The sequence below is a fragment of the Malaclemys terrapin genome, chromosome 4 (genome assembly GCF_027887155.1).
Source record: "Malaclemys terrapin pileata isolate rMalTer1 chromosome 4, rMalTer1.hap1, whole genome shotgun sequence".
In the NCBI taxonomy this organism is placed as follows: domain Eukaryota; kingdom Metazoa; phylum Chordata; order Testudines; family Emydidae; genus Malaclemys; species Malaclemys terrapin.
The window spans coordinates 96224451-96246104 of NC_071508.1; the positions used below are offsets into that span (position 1 = coordinate 96224451).

Sequence of the window (21654 nt, forward strand, 5' to 3'; positions counted from 1 at the left end):
TAGGCTAGCACGCATGATTAGTACTGCCCATTATGGGAAGGGCTATATCAGAACCTGATCTCAAGCACTTAGTAGGGCTGATCAAAACCCAGAAGTTCCATTGCATGGGAAATTCTGAAATTTAAAAAAAAAAAAAATTACATGTCTGAACAAAACTTTAAACATTTCAAAAGTTTCCTCAGAGTGGGAATTCTGAAATTTCATTTACAAAAAAAAAAAAAATGTTTCATTTTGATTTTTCTAAACAAACTGATGAAGCTCCCTGAGCTGCTTGGAAACCCCACAGCCTTGCTTCTAGGCTCCATGGTTCCCAACAGAAGGTTTGACAAAATTGATATGTTCTCTTGATGCATGTCAATTTCATTAGAAAATTTGTAACTAGTTCTACTTACTAATTTTGTGATTGTTTCACTCTCTAGTGGTAGGGAGAGAAAGGAGGTTATTAAGGTCTGCAATTATAGGTAGCTCAAAAATGCTCCTTTAAGTCAAATAATTTTTTCTACAGCACTATATTGTGAGTCCTATTCCCTATATCACATGCACACACTTTAACCAACACCACATTGTTGGTGTATGTATTCTATGCAGGCTTATTAAAAATTATGTAGGGGAAGTAATGCCTAGATTTAAACTACTACTTTCAATATCACACTTACGTAAGCAATGGAAAAGGTGACTGTTCATTGAGCAAAGTCACACAACCAACATATACTTACTGTTCTTACAAGGGAAACATTTGACAATGTACTTGTCTGTTATATTTAATAAAATGTTATCACAATACAAATAATTTCACAGAAGTTAGGATTCTTTTAATGTTGTTACCACCTCACCCAAAAAAACCAAAAACCATGGTGATGACAGGTTATCCTGGAGTATATTTTCTGTTGAACGCACATGCAATAATTAGAGCAATATTTACCTTGAGTGGCATTTTACAGTATTCATTAAGTAAGGGCACATCAAAAACTAGTCGTCGCAATAGCTGCTGTAGCATAGAAGGACGTAAATGGCTGTAATTTAAAAAGAAATTAATCATTTAATAATATACATATATTTCAATGAAACTGCAATACCAATTGGAATTCAAGTTACTAATGAAGGTGGTCAGTAAAACAAGGGATCTCACTGTGCCTTGTCCATGCATGGGAGGATGTAATGTGGAAAGATACACTACTTCCACCCTCTTTCTCTTATGCACTGTGTAGGGTCTGGGCATAATCTTGCACGAAGGACAGAGCTGCATTTTTCAGAGTACTTCCAGGGGGGGTGCAACTGGCTACAGTGGAAAAGCTGCTAAACTAAATGAATAGAAGAGTGAGGTATGAGACTACAAGGATATGAAATAGTATTCCAGTGAAAATGGTGGAAACCATATGGATTGAAACTGCTCCGGGGAATGTGTTATAATTATCGGAAACAAACCTGAACTGGAAGTGAGATTGACTAAATGATCTAACATATCTTTTTCATCTTTAATTTCAATGAACCAAATCCTAGAAATCAATGCACAGCCTGAGGAAACAGGCTGTTAGCTCAGGAAAATGCACCTTAAAAATCACAGGGATGAGGAGCAAACTTCATAGTCCCTATATTTAAGTACATAGTGCACAGATAAGCTGCTATTGATGGTCCTGGAGAAAAGAAGTGTGGCCCGCTGATTCTCACTCCTCCTCAGAGTTTTAGCTTTGTGGATCCATGTACAGAACAGACCACGTGCTAATGCGAAACTATGCATAGAACTCCCCCTTTCATGTTCCAATATGGAGACCAGAGCTGGTTAAAAGAATAGGAAAACTGTTAATGGAAAAGATGGTATAATTTCCCCTCCCCTCATTTTTAGTGATATTTTGAAATATCACAAATTTTCCCACTAGTTCTAGTGGTGAGTGAGGATTAGGCTGTGTGTTGTACAGGGTTAGCAAAGTTCCTCATGCGGGATCCCAGTTTTCTGGCTCTCGTCTCTTAATATGGAAATGTGACATTTCCACAGCATTTGAGGCCGTAAGCGGCAGTGGTTCTGAAAATATACTGTTCTTGAGATCTCCACTGGCACTATATTTTCCAAATATTAGAACCATTGACTTTAATTTTTGCTAGTAAGGTCAGATTCTGAGATTGGGAGATGTATGTTTGCTGTCATGTCGTACAACCACCTTAAAAATACAAGAGAAAAAGTGAGCGGATTTAATATTGACAAATGTACTTTCATTGATTCAAGGAGATTTTCATATTGTACTAGACAGAGCCTGAATATACACAATTCAAGCTAATTTGAGAAGCTTCATCCACAGTCAAATGGGCAGGAAGCCCTAGCTGTGTCCAAAGACCAAGGTTTGGGGACATGGAGGAACAATGCAGAAAGACATATTACTTCTGAATCAAACTTAGATTTCATGATATTTGAGCCTAGCAAGCTCTAGGAATAAATGGGAATAATCAGGGCTACATAGCCAATATTAAAAAAAAAATCACGTCTGATTAGAATTATGACGGTATTTCTACTAAATAATGGTTTGGTTTAAAACAAAATAATAATAAAAAGGGTTAAGCTATTCTGTACAACCCTGTGGTTTGTAGCAAAGGCAAATCATGTGTACAGCATGATCTTATAGTATAAAACCAGCTGCTTACCATTTTCTTTCTTAAAAATATTATATCTTACTTTCAGATAATTTACTGCATTTCACAATAAACTACACTCCCATTTTATATGATACAAAGAAAAAAAATTACTGTATTACAATGTACATGCTCAGTTCAATACCTAGTACAAAAGAAAGCAATTTACAAACGTGTATCATACTCACTGGCATATAGCAAGCAAGCATTCTTCAATAGTATCTCTTTGTGCTTTTGTAAGGGACCGTCCCTTGGATAGTCTATATATTGTGTGCAGTGTTGAATCAATCAGAGAGGCATAATGCTCCGTTCCAGAAAAGAGGGGAGCACATCTTGTTAGTAATGGAAGCACAGATGAGCAAATATATCTATTTAGTGCAAGAGCTGCCTCTGTGGTGCTCAGGGATACCTGTATAAAAGTAGCATATAATTGTCAATCCCATCTGGAATTACATATTGTTAAGTAAGAATGCTCTAAAATAAACACCGTGATACATTTCCGAAAGTGTCTAGATATCAATAGTATTTAAATTGTGAATTTATCAGTTTAGTATGTTGGGCAATTTTAATGCCTAAAATATTCTTCAATCATATTATTGTCTGTCAGTTTGAGAAAACTCTGTTTTAGAGTGTTTAGGAAATACTAAAAATCAGGGAAAAGAAATAAGGCTCATCACTAAGACAGCCTCTGAACAGTCACACATTTATGCTGGAGAGCAGTGTTAATGTCTGCCTGTACTCTGACCAGCGGTGGCTCCCTGCACAGGTAACACCTGTCAGAAGCAAAGATAATCTGTGGGTGTGTAAAAGTAAAGGCCGTTGCATGATCAGGAGAATTGTGTGCAGTTCACTAAGCCCTGGACCGAACCCAAGAACATTCCTCCATAATTCTTGTTGTGGAGAGTTTGCAGGGTAGCTTTTAATGCCCTGATTTGGGGGCATTAAAATGTTACCTCTCACTCCCCATGGTGTTTTAGCGTTTTCTAAAGGTTGTCTGTGCTCGAATTTAGACCCAAAAGTATAACTTTTAACCTTACCTAATATTACATTCAAGTAAAGCTAAGACTGTGACACTAACAAAAACAAAATAAAGGCACTCCATACTTGACCTACTGAGGTCATAAATGGCAGTCCAAAGTATGTAACATAATACATGTAGCCTCAGATCTAAGGCCAGGTCTACACTACCCCTTATGTTGGCAAAACTTATGTCGCTCAGGGATGAGAAAAAACATCCCCAAGAAACATTAATTTTGCTGGCATAAGCACTTGTATGCACAGAGCCATGTCGGCGGGAGATGCTCTCCCACTGACATACCTACCGCCGCTGGTTGGGGATGGTTTAATTATCATCAGCACAGTGTGGCTACACGAGTGATCTTATAGCGGTGCAGCTGCATTGGTACAGCTGTGCTGCTGTACACTTGCTACTGTAAATATGGCCTTAGATACTACATTTATCCTACACACCATGGACACCTTTAGATTAGATTAGATCAACTACTTCGGTTTAACTGAGAACATCAGTCAAGACAGAAATTTAGGACTGGCATTCAGTTTCTTTCCTCCTTATGTTTTAGCTCATACTGCAATTTTAAGCATGACTTAAAAAGTAGTTTACATGTATATAACTCTGATTATACATATATACACACACACCATACTATAGATCAATGTAGTTTATTACAAAGAAATATGTATGCACTTATACTCTATATAAGCATGTATATAGATTATTTTGAACTTCTTTAGAAAGGAAAGACTTTTGTCTATAAATATAGATTTTAATAAATTCCCTGAAAGTGAATTGTTAATTTGGGATATATTGTATGTATATATGGAATTACACAAAGGACTGTAATGGGGCCAAAAGTATTTGAATCTTTTATGCAATTGCAAAATATTTTCCTACTCTGTGCTCACCAAAAGAATGCAATTCAGAGAAAAATATGAATAGTCATTTCTGCTGGTTAGCACACACCCTGTGGCAAGCTATTGGGTTTCAGCTGCAGCATAACTTCCACTCCACTACTGATATGAGTCAGTGCATTGCTGGAAAATTCTTATCAGCCTTCAAGGCTTTTGTACTCTTAGGCTGGAAAGAAAACTTTTAAAACTAAAACCATATGGTATTAAGAAATGTGTCCCTAGTTACAAGAAGCTTTAACTTTTAAGACTATAATTATTTTTCTGAAAAGCTAAACGCAACATATGGTACAGGTGCATGTATGAACCAAAGCTTTCCTGTAAGCTGAATTTTACCTTTATAAATCCATCCACAAATGGAAAAATATGCATTTGAGTCCAACACAGTAGCTACCATTACCTAAATATTAAAAACGTTAAGATGAAGGGCCTTGAATATTTTTACTTTGTTTTTCTTACCTCTTTTTGGTACTGGCTACATTTTGACTTACTGATATGGAGCCTTACAGGGCAATCCTTCAGCCCTTACTTGATCCTTACTCAAATGACCAGTCCTGTTGAAGTCAAGAGGTCTACTCATGTAAGGATTATTTATATGAGTAAGAGCTAGCAGAATCAGGCCCCTAATTATACAGTCAGGTAATTCTTGTAATTGTCATTAATTACCCAACAAGAGTCAGCTATCCAGGCATCGTTATTAACATGAGACAGAACTATGACCTATATCAGAAATTTAACGTCAAGAGCTCTATTTTAATTATTGTAATACTATCATTACTTGTAGTTTATACACTTGGATTTACTATCAAACTCTACACACTGTTTCAATTATACATATGTATTAACAGAAACTATCAAGACTTTGAAGTTTTTCAGCTAGTCCTTGAACCCATACTTTTCCCTCTGTGCTTCAGTTAGCTCATTACTTTATCCAATTATACATTTATCCAATTATACCAACACGTTAAAGAAGAGCTTTTAGTTTATAGAAGTTTTAAATCATTAGCTAATATTTTTCTTTTATTCCACACTCACATTTCTGGAGGTTTGAATTATTATTTAAAAAAATTGTCAAGTGTAAAATCTTGGCCCCAACTACTACTGAAGTTGGGAGTTTTGCAATTGACTTCAATAGGGCTAGGATTTCTCCCCAGATGTATGTACTTGTATTGCAAGAAAAATACTGCCTTATGCTTTTACTTTTGCTGGTGCTGGAAAGACTAATAATGGTAAGGAGAAAGCAGAGAAAATTTACACATTTATGTTTCAAGGGTGGGAGAATTCTTATAATCAGTTTAACCCTCAGTACAGCCATAACAAAAACTATTTAATGCATTATAACTAGTAGATATATAAATACAGATCTAGACTCTCTCTCTCTCTGAGTAGGCCTTGTCCTGATATTCTTAATTAGTTTTTACTCAGCCTTTATTAGTCTAACTGGGTGAACCGTAAGAAAAAATTATCCATGAACATAATGGCAATTCTGGGCTTTTATGTGCATCTTACTATTCTCTTCCCTCCTCAGTTATAGTTGCTTATGGGGATACAGAAATAAATCTTTACATTATGGTCATTATGCGTGTTAAATTCATGATCTACAGATTGAATACTGCATTATCTCATTCAGTTCCTCTGAGATTGTATCGACCCTAAAAGACAGTCTTGGGGGGAGAACAGTAATGACACCACTGGAAATTAACTGTGTCAGTGACAGTGTTTCATATTCTCAACAACATATTGTTCTTAAAAAACAATTGAAAACAAAGTTAAGGGTCCAATTTCAACATAGATATTTAGAAATACTGAGTTAAATCACTACATTCTAATCTTAGAGTCTCACTCTATGTTCTATTCCATATGTTGGGCCTGATTCTCAACTGCTTTGAAGTTGTGTACCACAGGTGTAATTTGCTACCAAATCATAACTCTCCACTCACACCAGTCATAATTTTTACATCTATTTTACACTCATTTTGTATTGATATAAATGACCAAGTTAGGTATAAGACAGTGGAAAATGAGGCTATTAATGTGTGGCAGTACATAATGTGTCAGAAAGACGACTATTAGATATGGGTATTATGACTTCTGTGTACAAAGAACTATATACAATAGTTTAAATTACTTTTATTTTAGATTAAGTATCACTTTTTGGCCTTTTGGCAAAGATCATGTGTATTTAGATTAAACAAAATAACAAAAACCAAAGAATAAAAAAGCAGCATCTCCATTGGAAATATAGTGTCTCTCCTATAATAGTCCAAACTGAAAACAAATGGATGCCTGTTTCTACAGAAAAAAGAGTTCTTATAAATGTAAAGGTTCAGAGACTGATCTTTTGAGAGAATCAAAGGAATTGGATTCATAGTATTCCTGGACTGAACGGTAACAGGAAGTACCAGAAAGCTCATGAAAATATTTCTCATATTTCCAGGCCAAAATTGGAAACCTAAGAAATTTGGATAGTTTGAATAAGGAGATTAATGGTGATAGTGGTTGGTAATCAGATTATGAAACTGAAAAACGGAGGCATCTAATATGACTGACACACAAAGGATGCTTTGGTGAAGTTGAAGAAGATTTGCACAGGGGAATTTGGCAGCTGAGTAAAGAAAGGCTGACCAATTCTCTGTTTCATAACCTCAGGCAATTATCACTGCTCCTTCTTCCTCACCAGTGTAGATTTGACTTTCTGTACAGCAAATTTGACTCTTATACAGAGTACCTCCAGCACCTGCATAAGGAGTTAAAGTAATTCTGGGAACCTGAGAAAAAATATAAGCCTTTCTCTAGCTATTCATAGAAAACAGATTTCTTGCCCGTCCCCTGTCTCGAACTAACAGTGTCCTTAAAGGAAAAAGGATAAATTATTTTCTCAGATATGTGAGCAAAGTTCCCATGCATCTGAAGGTGGTCTGGCCCAGTTTGTCACATTTTTCATATTCTTTACATTCCTAATCCCTTCAGATTCTATTATATGAATTTTTAGTATTGTGGGTGCTGTCTGAGAGCTTTCTAAATGAAACAATTAAGCATATTCATACTAACTGCAATTTATTTTTTAACATATTCTTGCATTGAAATTTCTGGCTTTTTTGTTACCTTATAAGCACTTTATACTATATTTCTTTGGTGCTTTTTCCTCCCCTAATGCTAGTACTCAACATTTTTGATCAAACATATATACTGTATGTTTATATATCTGTAATTGCATTATTATTGCTTGCTGCTATTAGTGAGCATTGTGAGAGGGCTTATTTATTCCTTTTCCTTTTTATGCAATACTAACTAAAAAGTTATGTTTTGTAACTCTGATGTAGCCAGTATCTCAACCAATGTTCCTTGTTCTCACTAACAAAATACTTACTGTATCCAGAGAGGCAGATGCTCTTAAGTCTTGTAAAAATCCAACCTCCAGTAGGTGGAGGAGGAAGCTTTGGTCCTTAATACCATAGACACGGTCCAAAAACAGCACCATGGGTGCTTTATGGTCAGGACAGAAAGTTGCAGACATGTCTGGCTCAGTGACTGTACCATCTTAAAAAAATAAATAAAGATTTAATTTCTATTTCACACAAAAAATGCAGCTCAGCTCAAAATCTCCTAACAACTTTCCATTTTCAAATCTTCTAAAAAATTCTAATGTAGAATAGAAGACAATAAAATTATAGGATCAAATTCATCAATGAACTAGGCAGCTGCAACTCCAGTAAATTCAATGGCGTAGCATGCATACTTGTGTTCACAATAAAATTGCCTTGTCTCTTGTTCTAAGCAATCAACAAGTATAAAGTAATTTTCTTAACATAACAATACAGAACTATTATGGAGAAAGAGAGACAGTTAGACACTGCAGAAAGATTGGTTAGAAATTGTAAAAGGCAATCAGAATATATTTGTAGAGTCACAGCCCCAGAGCAAAACATATAAAGGCATTCTTGCTCAGTTTTTTATAGCCCCCTTTTACCTCCTGTGATGGGAGGGCACGGCGGTCCTAGCCACTGTATAGATGGAACCTGATTGGGGATTATTTGGCATTGATTAAGGAAAGGATGATGACCTGCACTGTACAATTTGTTGATAGGTACTCCCAGATATTTTCTGTGAATTAACTAAATAATTGCTTCTTGTCTTTCTTCTGGCATGGCCAGACAATGTAGCCAAGGGCTCCCCTAGTGCACGTGGTCACAACTCCATTGATTTAGGTGGAGATGCACTCACACTAGCATTTAATTTAGCCCAAAGTCCATAGAAATTATAGCAACAAAAATCTTCTGTATATCTATTTAAACATTTTTGAAAAGTCTGCACAATGGTAAACTGAAGTTACCTTTGTTAACTGTTGATAGCTTTAGTGGTATACTTATAATCCCAACCAAGTCTTCTGTTGGCACAAGAGAACGAAGAATTGACCTGATTCGAATAGCTTCTCCTTTCCCAGTTTGGATAAGCTGTTGAAACATGATCATACATTTAAAATAAGATATTTAGTTAATTGAAAAACATTGACAAAATCTAATTGATTGAAATATTAATACTGAGGGTTTTGTTTGTTTTGTAAATCACTGTTAACTCTCCCCCCGCCCCCACACAGTATATAAAAGGGAGGTTCCAGTTTTCAATCACTCCACTCTTCTTGCCTGTCCCAATTTAAATGGGATGTAACAGATTTATGAAAACACACTTAGGCAATGACTACACTAAAATCACAGGGTTCAGGTAGACACACCAAAGCTAGCTTTTATCTCACTAGCTTGGGTACCAGAGCAACAAATCTAGACCTTTAATCATTTTTGTTGCTCTTCTCTGGACTTTCTCCAATTTGTCCACATCCTTCATGAAATGTGGCACCCAGAACTGGACACAATACTCCAGTTGAAGCCTAATCAGTGCAGAGTAGAGTGGAAGAATTACTTTTCATATCTTGCTTACATCACTCCTGCTTATATATCCCAGAATGATGTTTGCTTTTTTTGCAACTGTGTTACACGGTCGACTCATATTTTGCTTGTGATCAACTATGACCCTCCAGAACCCTTTCCACAGTACTCTTTCCTAGGTAGTCATTTCCCATTTTGTATGTGTGCAACTGATTAGGTGCATAATTACTATAAACTTCCAATGGGAATTGGGTGCACACTTGCCCTATGTGCCTGTGAAAATCTTCCCCAGAACGTTTATTCATGTGAACTTATTTTGTGTTTAGGTTAGATATTTGGACTATTTAAAACACCCAAACTGATTTTCCTCAAACTTTTCAAAACAGTTATCGTTGGCCTAAGATCACACAGGGGAAGTTATATGTTCTAAGAAATGGTTGAGAAAGTTATGAGCAAATGAAAAAGAAGGCTAAAATTAAAAAAAATAAATTTGAATTTATTTATGGCATTTGCTATGGCAAAACTTACAATGTAATATACATTCATTTACAAATTACCATCTTTTTCCCACCATAGAGATGCTTCCTATCTAGCATCAATATCAGTACAGTTTTGCAAATTATTCATTGCTGTTTGATGAATTAAATGCAGACAAGCTAATCTTTATGTGAGTTGCCACATAATCATTGGCTTGCATTAGCAGCTCCTGCAAGGTATGCTACAGGACAATAAAACTAATGTGGTAAAACCAACTAGCAAGTGGGCAGTTCAGTTGTCAGTAGCTTCCAAAGTTTGTTTTTAATCGAAGAATAATTAACTCTATTCCTTAAGTGTAGAAATTATGGGTTTTTTAATTTCTCCTACATTCTACTTCTATCCTGAAGACTCACATTTTATTTTCAACTCTGTACAGTTACATTTAATCAAATCTTTAGAGATCAAGAAGAACATTCAGAGCATCTATGATTTCTTTTCTATCCTATTTATAAGGCATCAGAATCACCAACTGACTTACCATATTTGGGGAGGCAGTGCTGCCTAGTGGATAGGGCACTGTACTGTAAGACTTGTAAAGTGAAATCCTAATCTTCCTGAAGTCAATGGCAAAACTCCCATTGACTTCAGTGGAACCTGGATTTTGGCCCTGGGTTCTATTTCACAACTCTCATACCGACATGCTGGCTGAACTCGGATGAATCACTTCACCTTTGTGTTTCTCTATGTCCCCTTCCACCATTTGTCTCTTACCTAATTAGATATTTCAGGGCAGAGATTACCTTTCAGCTCTGTGCCTCAGTCCGGATCTCTACACACTATTGTCATACAGATATAATAATAAAGGTCCTTGGGTTCCAGACTACTTATTCAATACATGATCCTAGGCAAGTCATGTAATTTCATTGCATCATAACTAATCCAGCTATAAAACACCGTATAAAACCAGGTCCTTCAAGCAAACAAACCTCTTATACTTCATCTGAGTTAAGCTGCCTAGATGAGCAGTTTTACACTTATACTCACAATACAAGTCAAGGGAAATACTGTGATTCCTTTATTAGTCCAACACATATGCTAATATCCAAAATCTGGGCTCAAGTACTAACAGTTTTAGCAATAAGTATAGTTTTTTATATAATGTGTACTCCGTATAACGTCACTTGAATGGATACAGATATTTGTAGCTCATATATTTTACCCAACTCCTTTTACTTTTATTTCTGAGCAAGGGAGCAAAGCCACTTACATGCATTTCTGGTGCACAGCGTCCAAGCAAGTCTATCAGAGCTGAATAAAATGACATAATTGCATTGCCCATGTGCACAATCTCTTCTTCCTCCTCTTCTTCAACACTGCTGAAAAGGAACCAAAAACATGTGAATATGTTGACTGACATAGGATAGCCTAAAATAAGGTTGGATTTTTCGTTAGAAGGTGACTATGTAAAACTTTAGACTGAAGCTCCTGCTGACTGAAAGCAGTATTTATTGACCTATTTCTTGTGTCTGGTCACATGTCAATTTCTTCTACACTAAGAAATACATTTATTATTCACTTTTTCTTCAGGTTTTATTGTAGTCTTATTTTATAAGTTAGCCCAGAATAGGTAGGAAAAGTCTTTTGTGTTTTCTGTTTAAAAATTATTTTTCATTAACTCTGTAGCACGTTCCCTGTGTACATTTTATTTGAAAAGTCAAATTATAAATTATGTACCCTGTTCCACATCTGAAAGTTCACACTAATACTTATGTATCTAAAACATGTATCGGGTTCTCAAGTTTGCTGGTCAATCATACAGAGAATTATTTGCCCTAATTTAGGTCCTATACATATTAAGTTAAGTGATAGATCCAATGTCTCTTTGCAAAAGACAGTTACCTTTTCCGTAACTGGTGTTCTTCAAGATGTGTTGCTCATATCCATTCCATATTAGGTGTGTGTGCTCGCCACATGCACTGGTGCCAGAATCTCAGAATGCCTGAGCAGTATCTATAGGGGACCGGCTCTGGCGCCCTCTGGGGTGGCGCCCGCATGGTGCAGTAAAAAGGACGCTGTCGGCTCCCCCCACTCTCAGTTCCTTCTTGCCGGAAACTCTGACAGTGGGGAAGGAGGAGGGGTCATGGAATGTACATGAGCAACACATCTCGAAGAACAACAGTTATGGAAAAGGTAATTGTCTTTTCTTCTTCGAGTGCTTGTTCATGTCCATTCCACATTAGGTGATTCCCAAGCAGTACCCCTGGAAGTGGGTAGGGGTTCACGGACATGTAGATTGCAACACAGCTTTGCCGAAGCCAGCGTCATCTCTGGCCTGCTGAGTGATGGCATAATGAGCCATGAATGTGTGGATAGAGGACCACATCGTGGCTCTACAGACGTCCTGGATAGGGATGTACACCAGGAAGGCAGCTGAAGATGCCTGGGCTTTCGTTGAGTGGGCTCTGACAATCGGCGGTTGCAGAACCCCCGCTAGGTCATAACACGCCCTTATGCACAAGGTGATCCAATTGGAAATGCTCTGCGAGGACACCAGAAGGCCCTTCATCCTATCCGCTGTAGTGATGAAGAGCTGAGTTGATTTACGGAAAGGCTTGGTACGTTCTAAGTAAAAAGCCAAGGTCCTTCAGATGTCCAGGGTGTGAAGACATCTCTCTTCATTGGTCTTGTGTGGTTTGGGACAGAACATCAGGAGGAAGATGTCCTGGTTCATATGGAAGGTGGTCCCCACCTTCAGCAGGAAGGCCATCTGGGGACACAGCTGAACCTTGTCCATGTAGAAGACTGTGTAGGGCAGTGCTGAGGTCAAGGCTCTAATCTCAGAGACTCGTCTTGCTGATGTCACTGCCACCAGGAATGCGACCTTCCATGACACATGTGGAAGGGAGCAGGAGTCCAGCGGCTCAAAGGGAAGGCCTGTGAGCCTAGAGCAGACCAAGGTAAGATCCCACTGTGGGACAGGAGTCCACACCTGCAGGAAGAATCTCTCGAGACCTCTCAAGAATCTGACCATCATGTCATGGGAGAACGCTGTCTGTCTTTGGATTGGTGGGTGAAAAACAGAGATGGCCGCGAGATGCACTCTAATGGAAGAGTGTGCCAGGCCCTGGTTCCTCAAATGAAGCAGATAATCTAAGACAGATTATATGGAAGAAGAGATACCATGCTCGGACGCCCAGGAAAAAGAGATATCATGCTCGGATGCCCAACAGGAAAACCTTGTCCACTTGGTCAGGTAAGTGAGTCTGATTGAGGGCTTCCTACATCCCAGGAGGACCTGTTGGACTTCCTCCGAACAGGTCCACTCCTCCAGGTTCAGCCACGCAGCATCCATGCCGAAAGTTGGAGGGATGTGAGGTTGGGGTGTAAGAGACGACCATGGTCCTGTGACAGCAGGTCCGATCAGTTAGTCAGGGGCCAGGGAGGGGCCACTGTCACTTTCATGTGTGTGCCGACCCAGTGCTGGCACACAGATGCCTCAACCACAAAGGAATTGGGGGCTGGGTGGGAGTATAAGTACTCATGCCCTTTGGTTGGCACAAAGTACTTGCTTTCAGTCCTCTTAGAGATAGGGGCCAGGGAAGAGGGAGTCTGCCACAGGGCATCAGTGATTTTGGAAGCCCCTTCATGAAGGGGTAGAGACACCCTGGCAGGAGCCGAGGATGTCAAACACAGAGTCCAAGGGCTCTTTCAGTTCCTCTACCTGAAGTCCCAGATTGGAAGCGACTCTCTTCAAAAGTTCCTGGTGCACTGTGGTGTCATCCTGAGGAACTGGGTGAGAGGGCCCCGTGATAGCCTTGTCTGGCGACAATGAGGACGATGCTGGTGCCATGGGAACCTCAACGTCCATTGGTGGTCCAGTCTGGGTCCTCCTGGACCTGTGGGGTCTTACCCCCCAAAGCCTCGAGCACTGGAGCGGGACAGGATACTGAGGCTGCTGGCCTCTCTGAGGCTCCCAACAGCAACCGGGCAGCCTGGGGTTCCCCAAGGGTTCCACGTGTACCATGGCCCCAACCACTGTGCTTGGGGCCATGGGACAGGTTTTGGTGCTGATGATGTGAGCAGCACCGTTGGTACCGGGGCTTGGGCCACAGTCAGGGAATCTCGCTCCATGCTGAAGCTATAAGCGGAGTGGCCGGTAGCAGGCAACCAGGATTGGATGGAGTGGTGGCTCTTGTCTGACCGGTGCTGGTCGCTGCGTCTTGAAGCCAACCTGTCCTAGCGAGACGGGCATCTTGGTTGGGATCTCTGGGTCCGATGGTGTTCGGTGGATCTGCGGCAGACACCCAGCGATCCATGCCTCATGCTACTCGACCGGTACCGGGATATCAAATGGGACCGGAAGCAACTACGGGTCAGTTGCTGGGAGGATCTTCCTGAGTAGAGCGACCTCTTTCTTGGAGATGGGCAATGACAGCCCGGCGATTGGCAGACTCTGATCCCTGATCAGTCCTGTGATCGGTACTGGGCCTTTGGAGATGGTCGGGGCTGGTCCCGGAGTTCTTGCCAGGTGGCATGTGCTCAGAGGATCTGCGCCAATCTACCGGAAAGGTACACCTCGAGTCCCTCGATGGGTGCCCCCGGTGTGGGGACTGAAGGCTCCTCTGAGCCTGCCTCTCTAGTCCTGAGGCGTGATGGCTTCGGGCGGGCGAACGCTGGCAGGACGTCCCTCTCGATGGGAAATAGTGCCACTGAGATGGGGACACATGCATCGAACCCAACGTGGGTTTTCCCCGAGACTGGGGTACTGCAGGAGCCGGTGTGAGTGGCACTGGGAGCGTCAGGATCTTCTGAGCTACTTGAAGGGCTTTGGGCGTTTACGGCACCTGAAGCTGGCCAGGGCCAGCACCGCTATCTGGAGTCTTAGGCGAAGTATGGGATGGGCTGCACCACTCAACTTGAGCTGGGGCCTGACTTCCAGAAGGGGCGTTGAGCTGCCTGGCACGGGTCTTGGCTCACCCACAGCCCTCTCCTTTCCCTTACAGGAGGTAGGAGATTTTTCCTTTCACAGACTTTTTTGGCTTCTTGACTGGAGCCTTGGAGGGAGATCGGTACTGGCTCATGGACGGTGCCAGCGGAGCACTGTGTACGGAGGCCATGGTGCTCGGTGCAGAGTTGGACTGCTGCTCTGGTGCTGAAATGAGTGCCAACTCCATTAGGTACACCTTTAGATGGATATCGTGCTTCTTCTTCATCCTAGGTTTGAAGGAATTGCAGATCTGACACTTGTCACTTATGTGCCCTTCACCTAAGCACCTTCGGCAGCTGGTATGTGGATCGCTGATGGGCATAGGCCATTTGCAGCGATCACAGGGCTTAAAGCCTGGGGACTGGAGCATGCCCTGTCCCCTGTCTGAGTCCCGTTCGGGACTATGAGAATTTCAAGAACTACTACTAAGGGTAACTAACTGTAACAACAACTATCTACTACAATACTACAAGTTCTACAGAGTTTGAACGAACCAGAGAACAAGACAACGCTAAACAAAGAAGCAGACATTCCAGCACCATCACTGGCGGCAAGAAGGAACTGAGGGTGGGGAGAGCCAGCAGCACCCCTTATACTGCGCCATTCAGGCGCCACTACAGAAAGCGCCAGAGCTGGTCCCCTATGGATACTGCTGAGGCAAGTACGCATACCTAATGTGGAATGGACATGAGCAAGCACTCAAAGAATAATAATTGTTTACTCTTCAATTATGTTATTAGGATGCTGTCTATCATCAATCAAAGAGGAGTTATCAACTTCTAATTGATTTGTAAAGTCAAAAAACTACTGCACTTCATGTAAATATGAGTGTGGTCATAGACAGGAGTTTGCTGACAGGAGGATTCTGTGACAATGACCAATTCAAAAATGTACTCTACAGTGTGGTTTAGAAAAAAATGTCCATTGTTGTAGACAAATGGAAAGAAACTTCAAGATGTTTCTTACATTGAGATTTTCAAAACAGATTAGGGGATTTAGACAAGTATCTTTCAATCTGTTGAACTGCTTTGAAAACCTCAGCCTTAATCTTTTCTTTCAGAATTCCAGAAGCAAAAACATTTATTCTTTGTAAAGTATTCAATAATGCATAGATTTTATTGAATCTCTGGGGCAGGGAGGTAAAAAGGGGCCAGATGGGGTCACCTCTGCCCCCCCATCCAAGAATTGTGCAGAGGAGACATCACCTGCACCACACTTGGGCACTAAGACCTATCAGGTACCTTTCTTTCCTCCTGCCATGTGGCCTCAGGGAAAAAACTGCAGGCAGGAACCAGTCAGAAACTCCAGGTCAGAGCAGAAGCAGACAAATCAGGAAGCTTCAGACAGACAGAGAATGTCGTACAATTTTGACGGGACTTTCTGAGCTCAGTGCTCCTTGGCTCTGTGTGTGTGCTCTAACCCTCTTGTTCCCCACAACCCTCACAATCTCTTCACCTCAATTTCACACCATATCTGCTCCTCTACCCTATTCTTCCCTGCCCTGTCCCCTATATCCCCTTTCCCTTCCATGCCCTCTCTCCCTTCACTTTTCCTTCCATTTGCTGATCCCCTCCTAACTAAACCCATCATAAAAAGCAATCATAGAGCTAACATGAAACTTGCTGTTATCACACTGTTCACTCTCCTTGTGTGTTATCCTTCCCTGTCCCCTCTCTGTCTGTCTTATCAATTTACACTGTAAACTCTTTGAGGTAGGGACTGTCTGCTGCTCTGTGTCTATACAGTGCCTAGCACAATGGGGCAAACATGGTTAGCCATTAGGTACTACTGTAGTATACAAGATTAATAATTCAGCTAATGAAACATCAGCATTTGCCAAAAGAGCATATAACATTTACTTACACTTCTCTTATATAGCACTGAGATGGAAGGTCAAGAGTTGGGTTCTCTGAGATCTTAATAGCTCCTTGCATAGCTGCCAGCAAACCATTTCCTCCTTCTCCTCTAAGAGCTGGCCCAAAGCATTCTGGGCGTCGAATAAGGAGCTTGACAACAACACTGGCATTTTCCTCAACACTTTCACCTAAAGAGCAACAGGACATGTTAGCCTCTTATATAAAAGCCAATACATTCTTCTGAAAGGCAACCACTAATTTATGCAACAGAGGGTCCTGTGGCACCTTTAAGACTAACAGAAGTATTGGGAGCATAAGCTTTCGTGGGTAAGAACCTCACTTCTTCAGATGCAAGTAATGGAAATCCATATATGTATTTCCATTACTTGCATCTGAAGAAGTGAGGTTCTTACCCACGAAAGCTTATGCTCCCAATACTTTTGTTAGTCTTAAAAGTGCAACAGGACCCTCTGTTGCTTTTTACAGATTCAGACTAACACGGCTACCCCTCTGATACTTGACACTAATTTATGAACAGTTTGGATTTTTCCCTAAATTTTACAGAACATAAAATAATAGAGAGAGAGAGAGAGAAACAAACTTTTTTTAAAAGGGAAAAATGCTAAATTTATAGCACCAGAGATAAATCTTCTACTTAATTAAAAATGCAGTTATTATACAGGGAATGACAATGTAAACGTCCCCAAACTGCCTTGGCCAAAGTTCAACAACCCTAACCTAGAAGATTGACTTCTAGGGTTGCCAGGGGAATTCATTTCCAGGACTACTTCTGTCTTTGCCCTCTCTTCTGAGACTGCTGACAAAGGCAGCAATTGTGGTAGTAGCTTCTGAAGTATCCATGCAGGAAATGGACTGAGAACTCATTTCACATAAATAATTAAACCATCACTAGAAGATAACAAAAATGGTTACTAACCTTCTGTAATTGCTGTTCTTTGAGATGTGTTGCACATGTCCATTCCACTCTTGGCATGTGTGCGGCCTGTGCAGTCACTGGAAACTTTTCCTTCAGTGGTTCTGCCAGGATGGTTGAAACGCCCTCTGCCATTGTGTGCTAATGCATCCAAGTATGAAGGGCCCAGCCATCCCAGAGTCTCCTCAGTTCTTTTTTGCTGGACAACCCCACTGCACAGAAGTAGACCGGTGGGTCGTGGATTGAACATGTGTAACACCTCTCAAAGAACAACAGTTATGGAAGTTTAGTAACTATTTTTTCTTGAGTGATTGTGCATTAGCATTCCACACTTGGCGACTAACAAGCTATAAAGCAGATGGTGGGATCGGAGTCGATGTACACACAGATTGGAGTACAACTTGCTCAAATTTAGCATAGTTTCTGGAGTACTGAGTGATGGCATAATGGGATGCAGAGGTGTGGACTGAAAATCAGGTAGCCTCTCTACAAATTTCCTGGATAGGGGCATGCATAAGAAATGCCATCGAAGCCACATGAGATCTTGTCGAATGAGCAGTTACTCTGCTTGATGGAGAAATGCCAATCAGGACATAACATATATGAACATATCCATGTTGAAATTCTTTGTGAAGAGATTGGGAGATCTTTTATCCCATCTGCGATGACCACAAATAGTTGGGCTGACAAATGGTACTGTTTAGTTCTAAGTAGAACACCAAAGCCCTTCTGACATCGAGGGTGTACAGGCATTGCTCATCTCTATTGTAGGAAAATAAATCAAGTGGTTAATATGAAAGTGAGATATCACTTTAGAGAGAAATCTTGGATGAGGGCATAGATATACTTTATCCTTCAAGAAAACTGTATAAGGAGGTTCAGATGTCAGAGATACAGCTCAACAACCATACAGGCCATAGTGATGGCTACCAAAAAAAGCCACTTACATTGACAAGTGTAACTAAGAAGCACATTGCTAAAGGCTTAGATGAGGCCCCATAAGCTTAAACAAAACTAAGTTCAAGTCCCAGAGAGGAACAGGTTCCTTCATCTGTGGGTACAACCTTTCTAGGCCTTTCAAAAGTCTGATTGACACAGCATTAGAAAATATAGAACAGCTGTCCACGTGAGGCTGGAAAGCTGATATTGCTGCCAAGTGGACCTTGATATAACTAATCACCAAACCCTGATATTTTGGAAAAATAAATAGTCCAGAACATGCTGGATTGAGTACTGCATTGGCAAAACTTCAAATTGATGAGACCAGGAGGAAAATTGCTTCTGTTTTGAAATATAAGTAGCCCTGGTGGAGGGCTTTCTGCTATTTAACAAGACATCCCAAACTTGCTCCAAACAAGACTCCTCTCTAGGATTTAGCCATGGAGCTTCCAGGCTACTAAATGAAGTGCCTGCAGTTTTGGATGGAACAGCCAACCATAACACTGCAAAATGATGTCTGGGGCCATAGGAAGTGAAATCAGAGCCTCTCCGATAGATCCATGAGAATGGAGAACCAGTGCTGCCAGGGCAATGCTGCGGCTATTAGTATCACCCAGGCATGGTTCCACTTGATCTTTAGCAACTCTCTGTGTAGGAGTGGAATTGGAGGAAAAGCATAGCAGAGTTGTTCAGCCAGGATAGTCGGAGAGTGTCTGTGATGGAACCTGGACTGCAACCTTGTACGGAACAAAACTGATGGCTTTTCCTGTCAGTTTTGGTTGTGAATAGATCTATCTGGGGATTCCCTCACTGCTAGAAAATGCACCTGACCTGATGGAAAATGCACCTGGCTACATCCAGGCAGAAAGACCACTCGTGGTGATTTGTAAACAATCTGCTTAGATGGTCAGCATGCTCACTCTGCACCCCTGAAAGGTGAGAGGGTTCAAGATTGATTTAATTGGCAGAGCAAAAGTTCCAGAGGTGAATGGCCTCTTGACAAAGTGGGGAAGAGCAGGCTCCTCACTGCCTGTTGAGGTAAAACATCATCGTTGTGTTGTCTGTGAGAACAAACAGGCTTTTTCCGTGGACATAAGATAGGAAAAGCTGGCATCCTAGCGGATAACCCTTCGTTCCCTGACATTGATGTGTAGAGACATGTCTTGTGAGGACCATAAACTCTGAGTTTGGAGGGGACCCAGATGAGCACAGATGCATCTGTCACCAATGTCAACAAAGGCTGAGGGTGGACACAGTGAACACCTTCACACATATTGAGCAAGTGAGCTCTATAATCATCAGAAGGGAATGAGACGCCTCCCGAGGAAACTGCCTCATCGGGGAGGAGGACAATGAAGCCAGCACAGGTTGAGGCTGTCCCTCCTCCATAAGCTGTCCAGCAGACTTCTCCTGAACCACCACTTCCTGCTCACTACCGGGCCCAGAACCGGACTCAGGAACAGGCAGTGTCTGGTGAGTAGACTCCCTGTGCCTCTCTGAGGAGACAAAGCAGGAATGCCATATGTATGACTTGGAAACTGGGGGGAATCTTCAGATTCCAAAAGAACCATTGGATGGGTGGTGGGCCCCAGTAACTCCTAGCCATTGCAGCTTGAGGAGCTCAAGGCAACCCCTGGTAATAACACCTGGGTGGGGAGTAGCATGACTGGCTCGAAGGCTGGGAAACATAGGAACGAATCTCCAATTCAGAGGACTAATCACTCTCTGCTGACCAAGGTGGGCGGTGGGGGGGCTCCCAATTATACTGGAGAATGGTGCCAAGTCAGTAAAGAGCGTAAAGCAGCTAACATTGCAGGCTTCTCCTTTTATGGTACCAACAGGGGCATAAAGTCTGAGGCCAAGGAGGTTGCTGCGGTACTGGCAACTATCACAGATGGTAAGAAGGGACTGAGATGCTCTGGGGCAGCTGGGTCCTTTATATTGGAGTTTAGTGGTGTGCAACAGCAGAGGTGCTCAAGCCACCCTGATGGGTACCACTGAAATAAAAATTTCTGACTACTGTGCATGGGGTGCACGTACATCAAGAATGAAATGCATATGTGCAATCACTCAAAGAAGAATTTTCTGTTCATTGCCGACTAGGGCCGATATTCCAACTAGTGACCTAGATCAATCATAAAATTTAAATACCTGATTAAATGAATGATTCCAGGGACAGGTAAAGCTTTAGAAAATATACTACAGGGGACAATGCTGCACTGATATAAGGATAAATACTAACTTAACAGGTTCCCCCACATTCAGATCGTATAAAACTCAGTGCAATCCCCTCCCCCCCAATTAAAAGATTATTTGTTCTAAATAGCCAGTGTTTTTCATGAAATAAAGTGATATTATTTCAGTGGTCCAACAGAAATGGGGATTGTTGCTAAACACTGTATTGTCTATGTTCTGGCACAAAGAATATCTCCTGCGATCTAGCAACTAAATCTTCTCAGCGTGACTACGGAATGTCAAATCCACCAAGGATTGATACATCTGCCCTCTAGACATGGTAATTTAACTGCAGTAAAAAAGTATCTCAGATTATTTTCAATATATGTTTATGTAGGGATAAATATGTTTTGCTTGCTATATGAAGTCTTTAAATAGAATCCTTCTCAATTTCAATTTTTGAAGTTTTTTTTGTTGAAGAATTGCCACTTCGAGGTCTGTTATTGAGTGACCAGAGAGTCTGAACCAAAAAACTTCAAAAACAGACTCCAGCGTGAAGCTGCGGAATTGGAATTAATTTGCAAACTAGATACCATCAGATTAGGCCTGAATAAAGACTGGGAGTGGTTGGGTCATTACAAAACCTAAACTTAATTTCCCCAATACTAATTTCTCCCTACAGTTACTCACACCTTCTTGTCAACTGTCTGTAATGCGCCTCTCTCACCACTTCAAAAGTTATTTTTCCTCCCTAGGTATCCTGCTGTTAATTGATTTATCTCGTTAGATTGACCTAACACTTGGTAAAGCACCCCCATCCTTTCGTGTATTTATATCTGCTCCTGTATTTTTTAG

The 21654-nt window shown here is 41.0% G+C and overlaps 1 protein-coding gene across 17 annotated transcripts in view; it reads right to left on the minus strand.

The window, feature by feature from the left end:
* RYR3 (ryanodine receptor 3) overlaps positions 1–21654 on the minus strand; it is a 551551-nt gene that overhangs the window by 200051 nt on the left and 329846 nt on the right. For 12 of the 17 annotated variants that reach the window (XM_054027213.1, XM_054027211.1, XM_054027216.1 and 9 more), the window contains 6 exons: positions 16759–16939; positions 11176–11284; positions 8882–9002; positions 7919–8088; positions 2811–3031; positions 923–1013 (listed from right to left, as the gene is read on the minus strand). In XM_054027213.1, the coding sequence (XP_053883188.1) occupies positions 923–1013; positions 2811–3031; positions 7919–8088; positions 8882–9002; positions 11176–11284; positions 16759–16939 (893 nt within the window). The remainder of the gene's footprint in view (positions 1–922; positions 1014–2810; positions 3032–7918; positions 8089–8881; positions 9003–11175; positions 11285–16758; positions 16940–21654) is intronic. The other 5 variants (XM_054027214.1, XM_054027212.1, XM_054027209.1 and 2 more) reach the window with 1 other exon arrangement.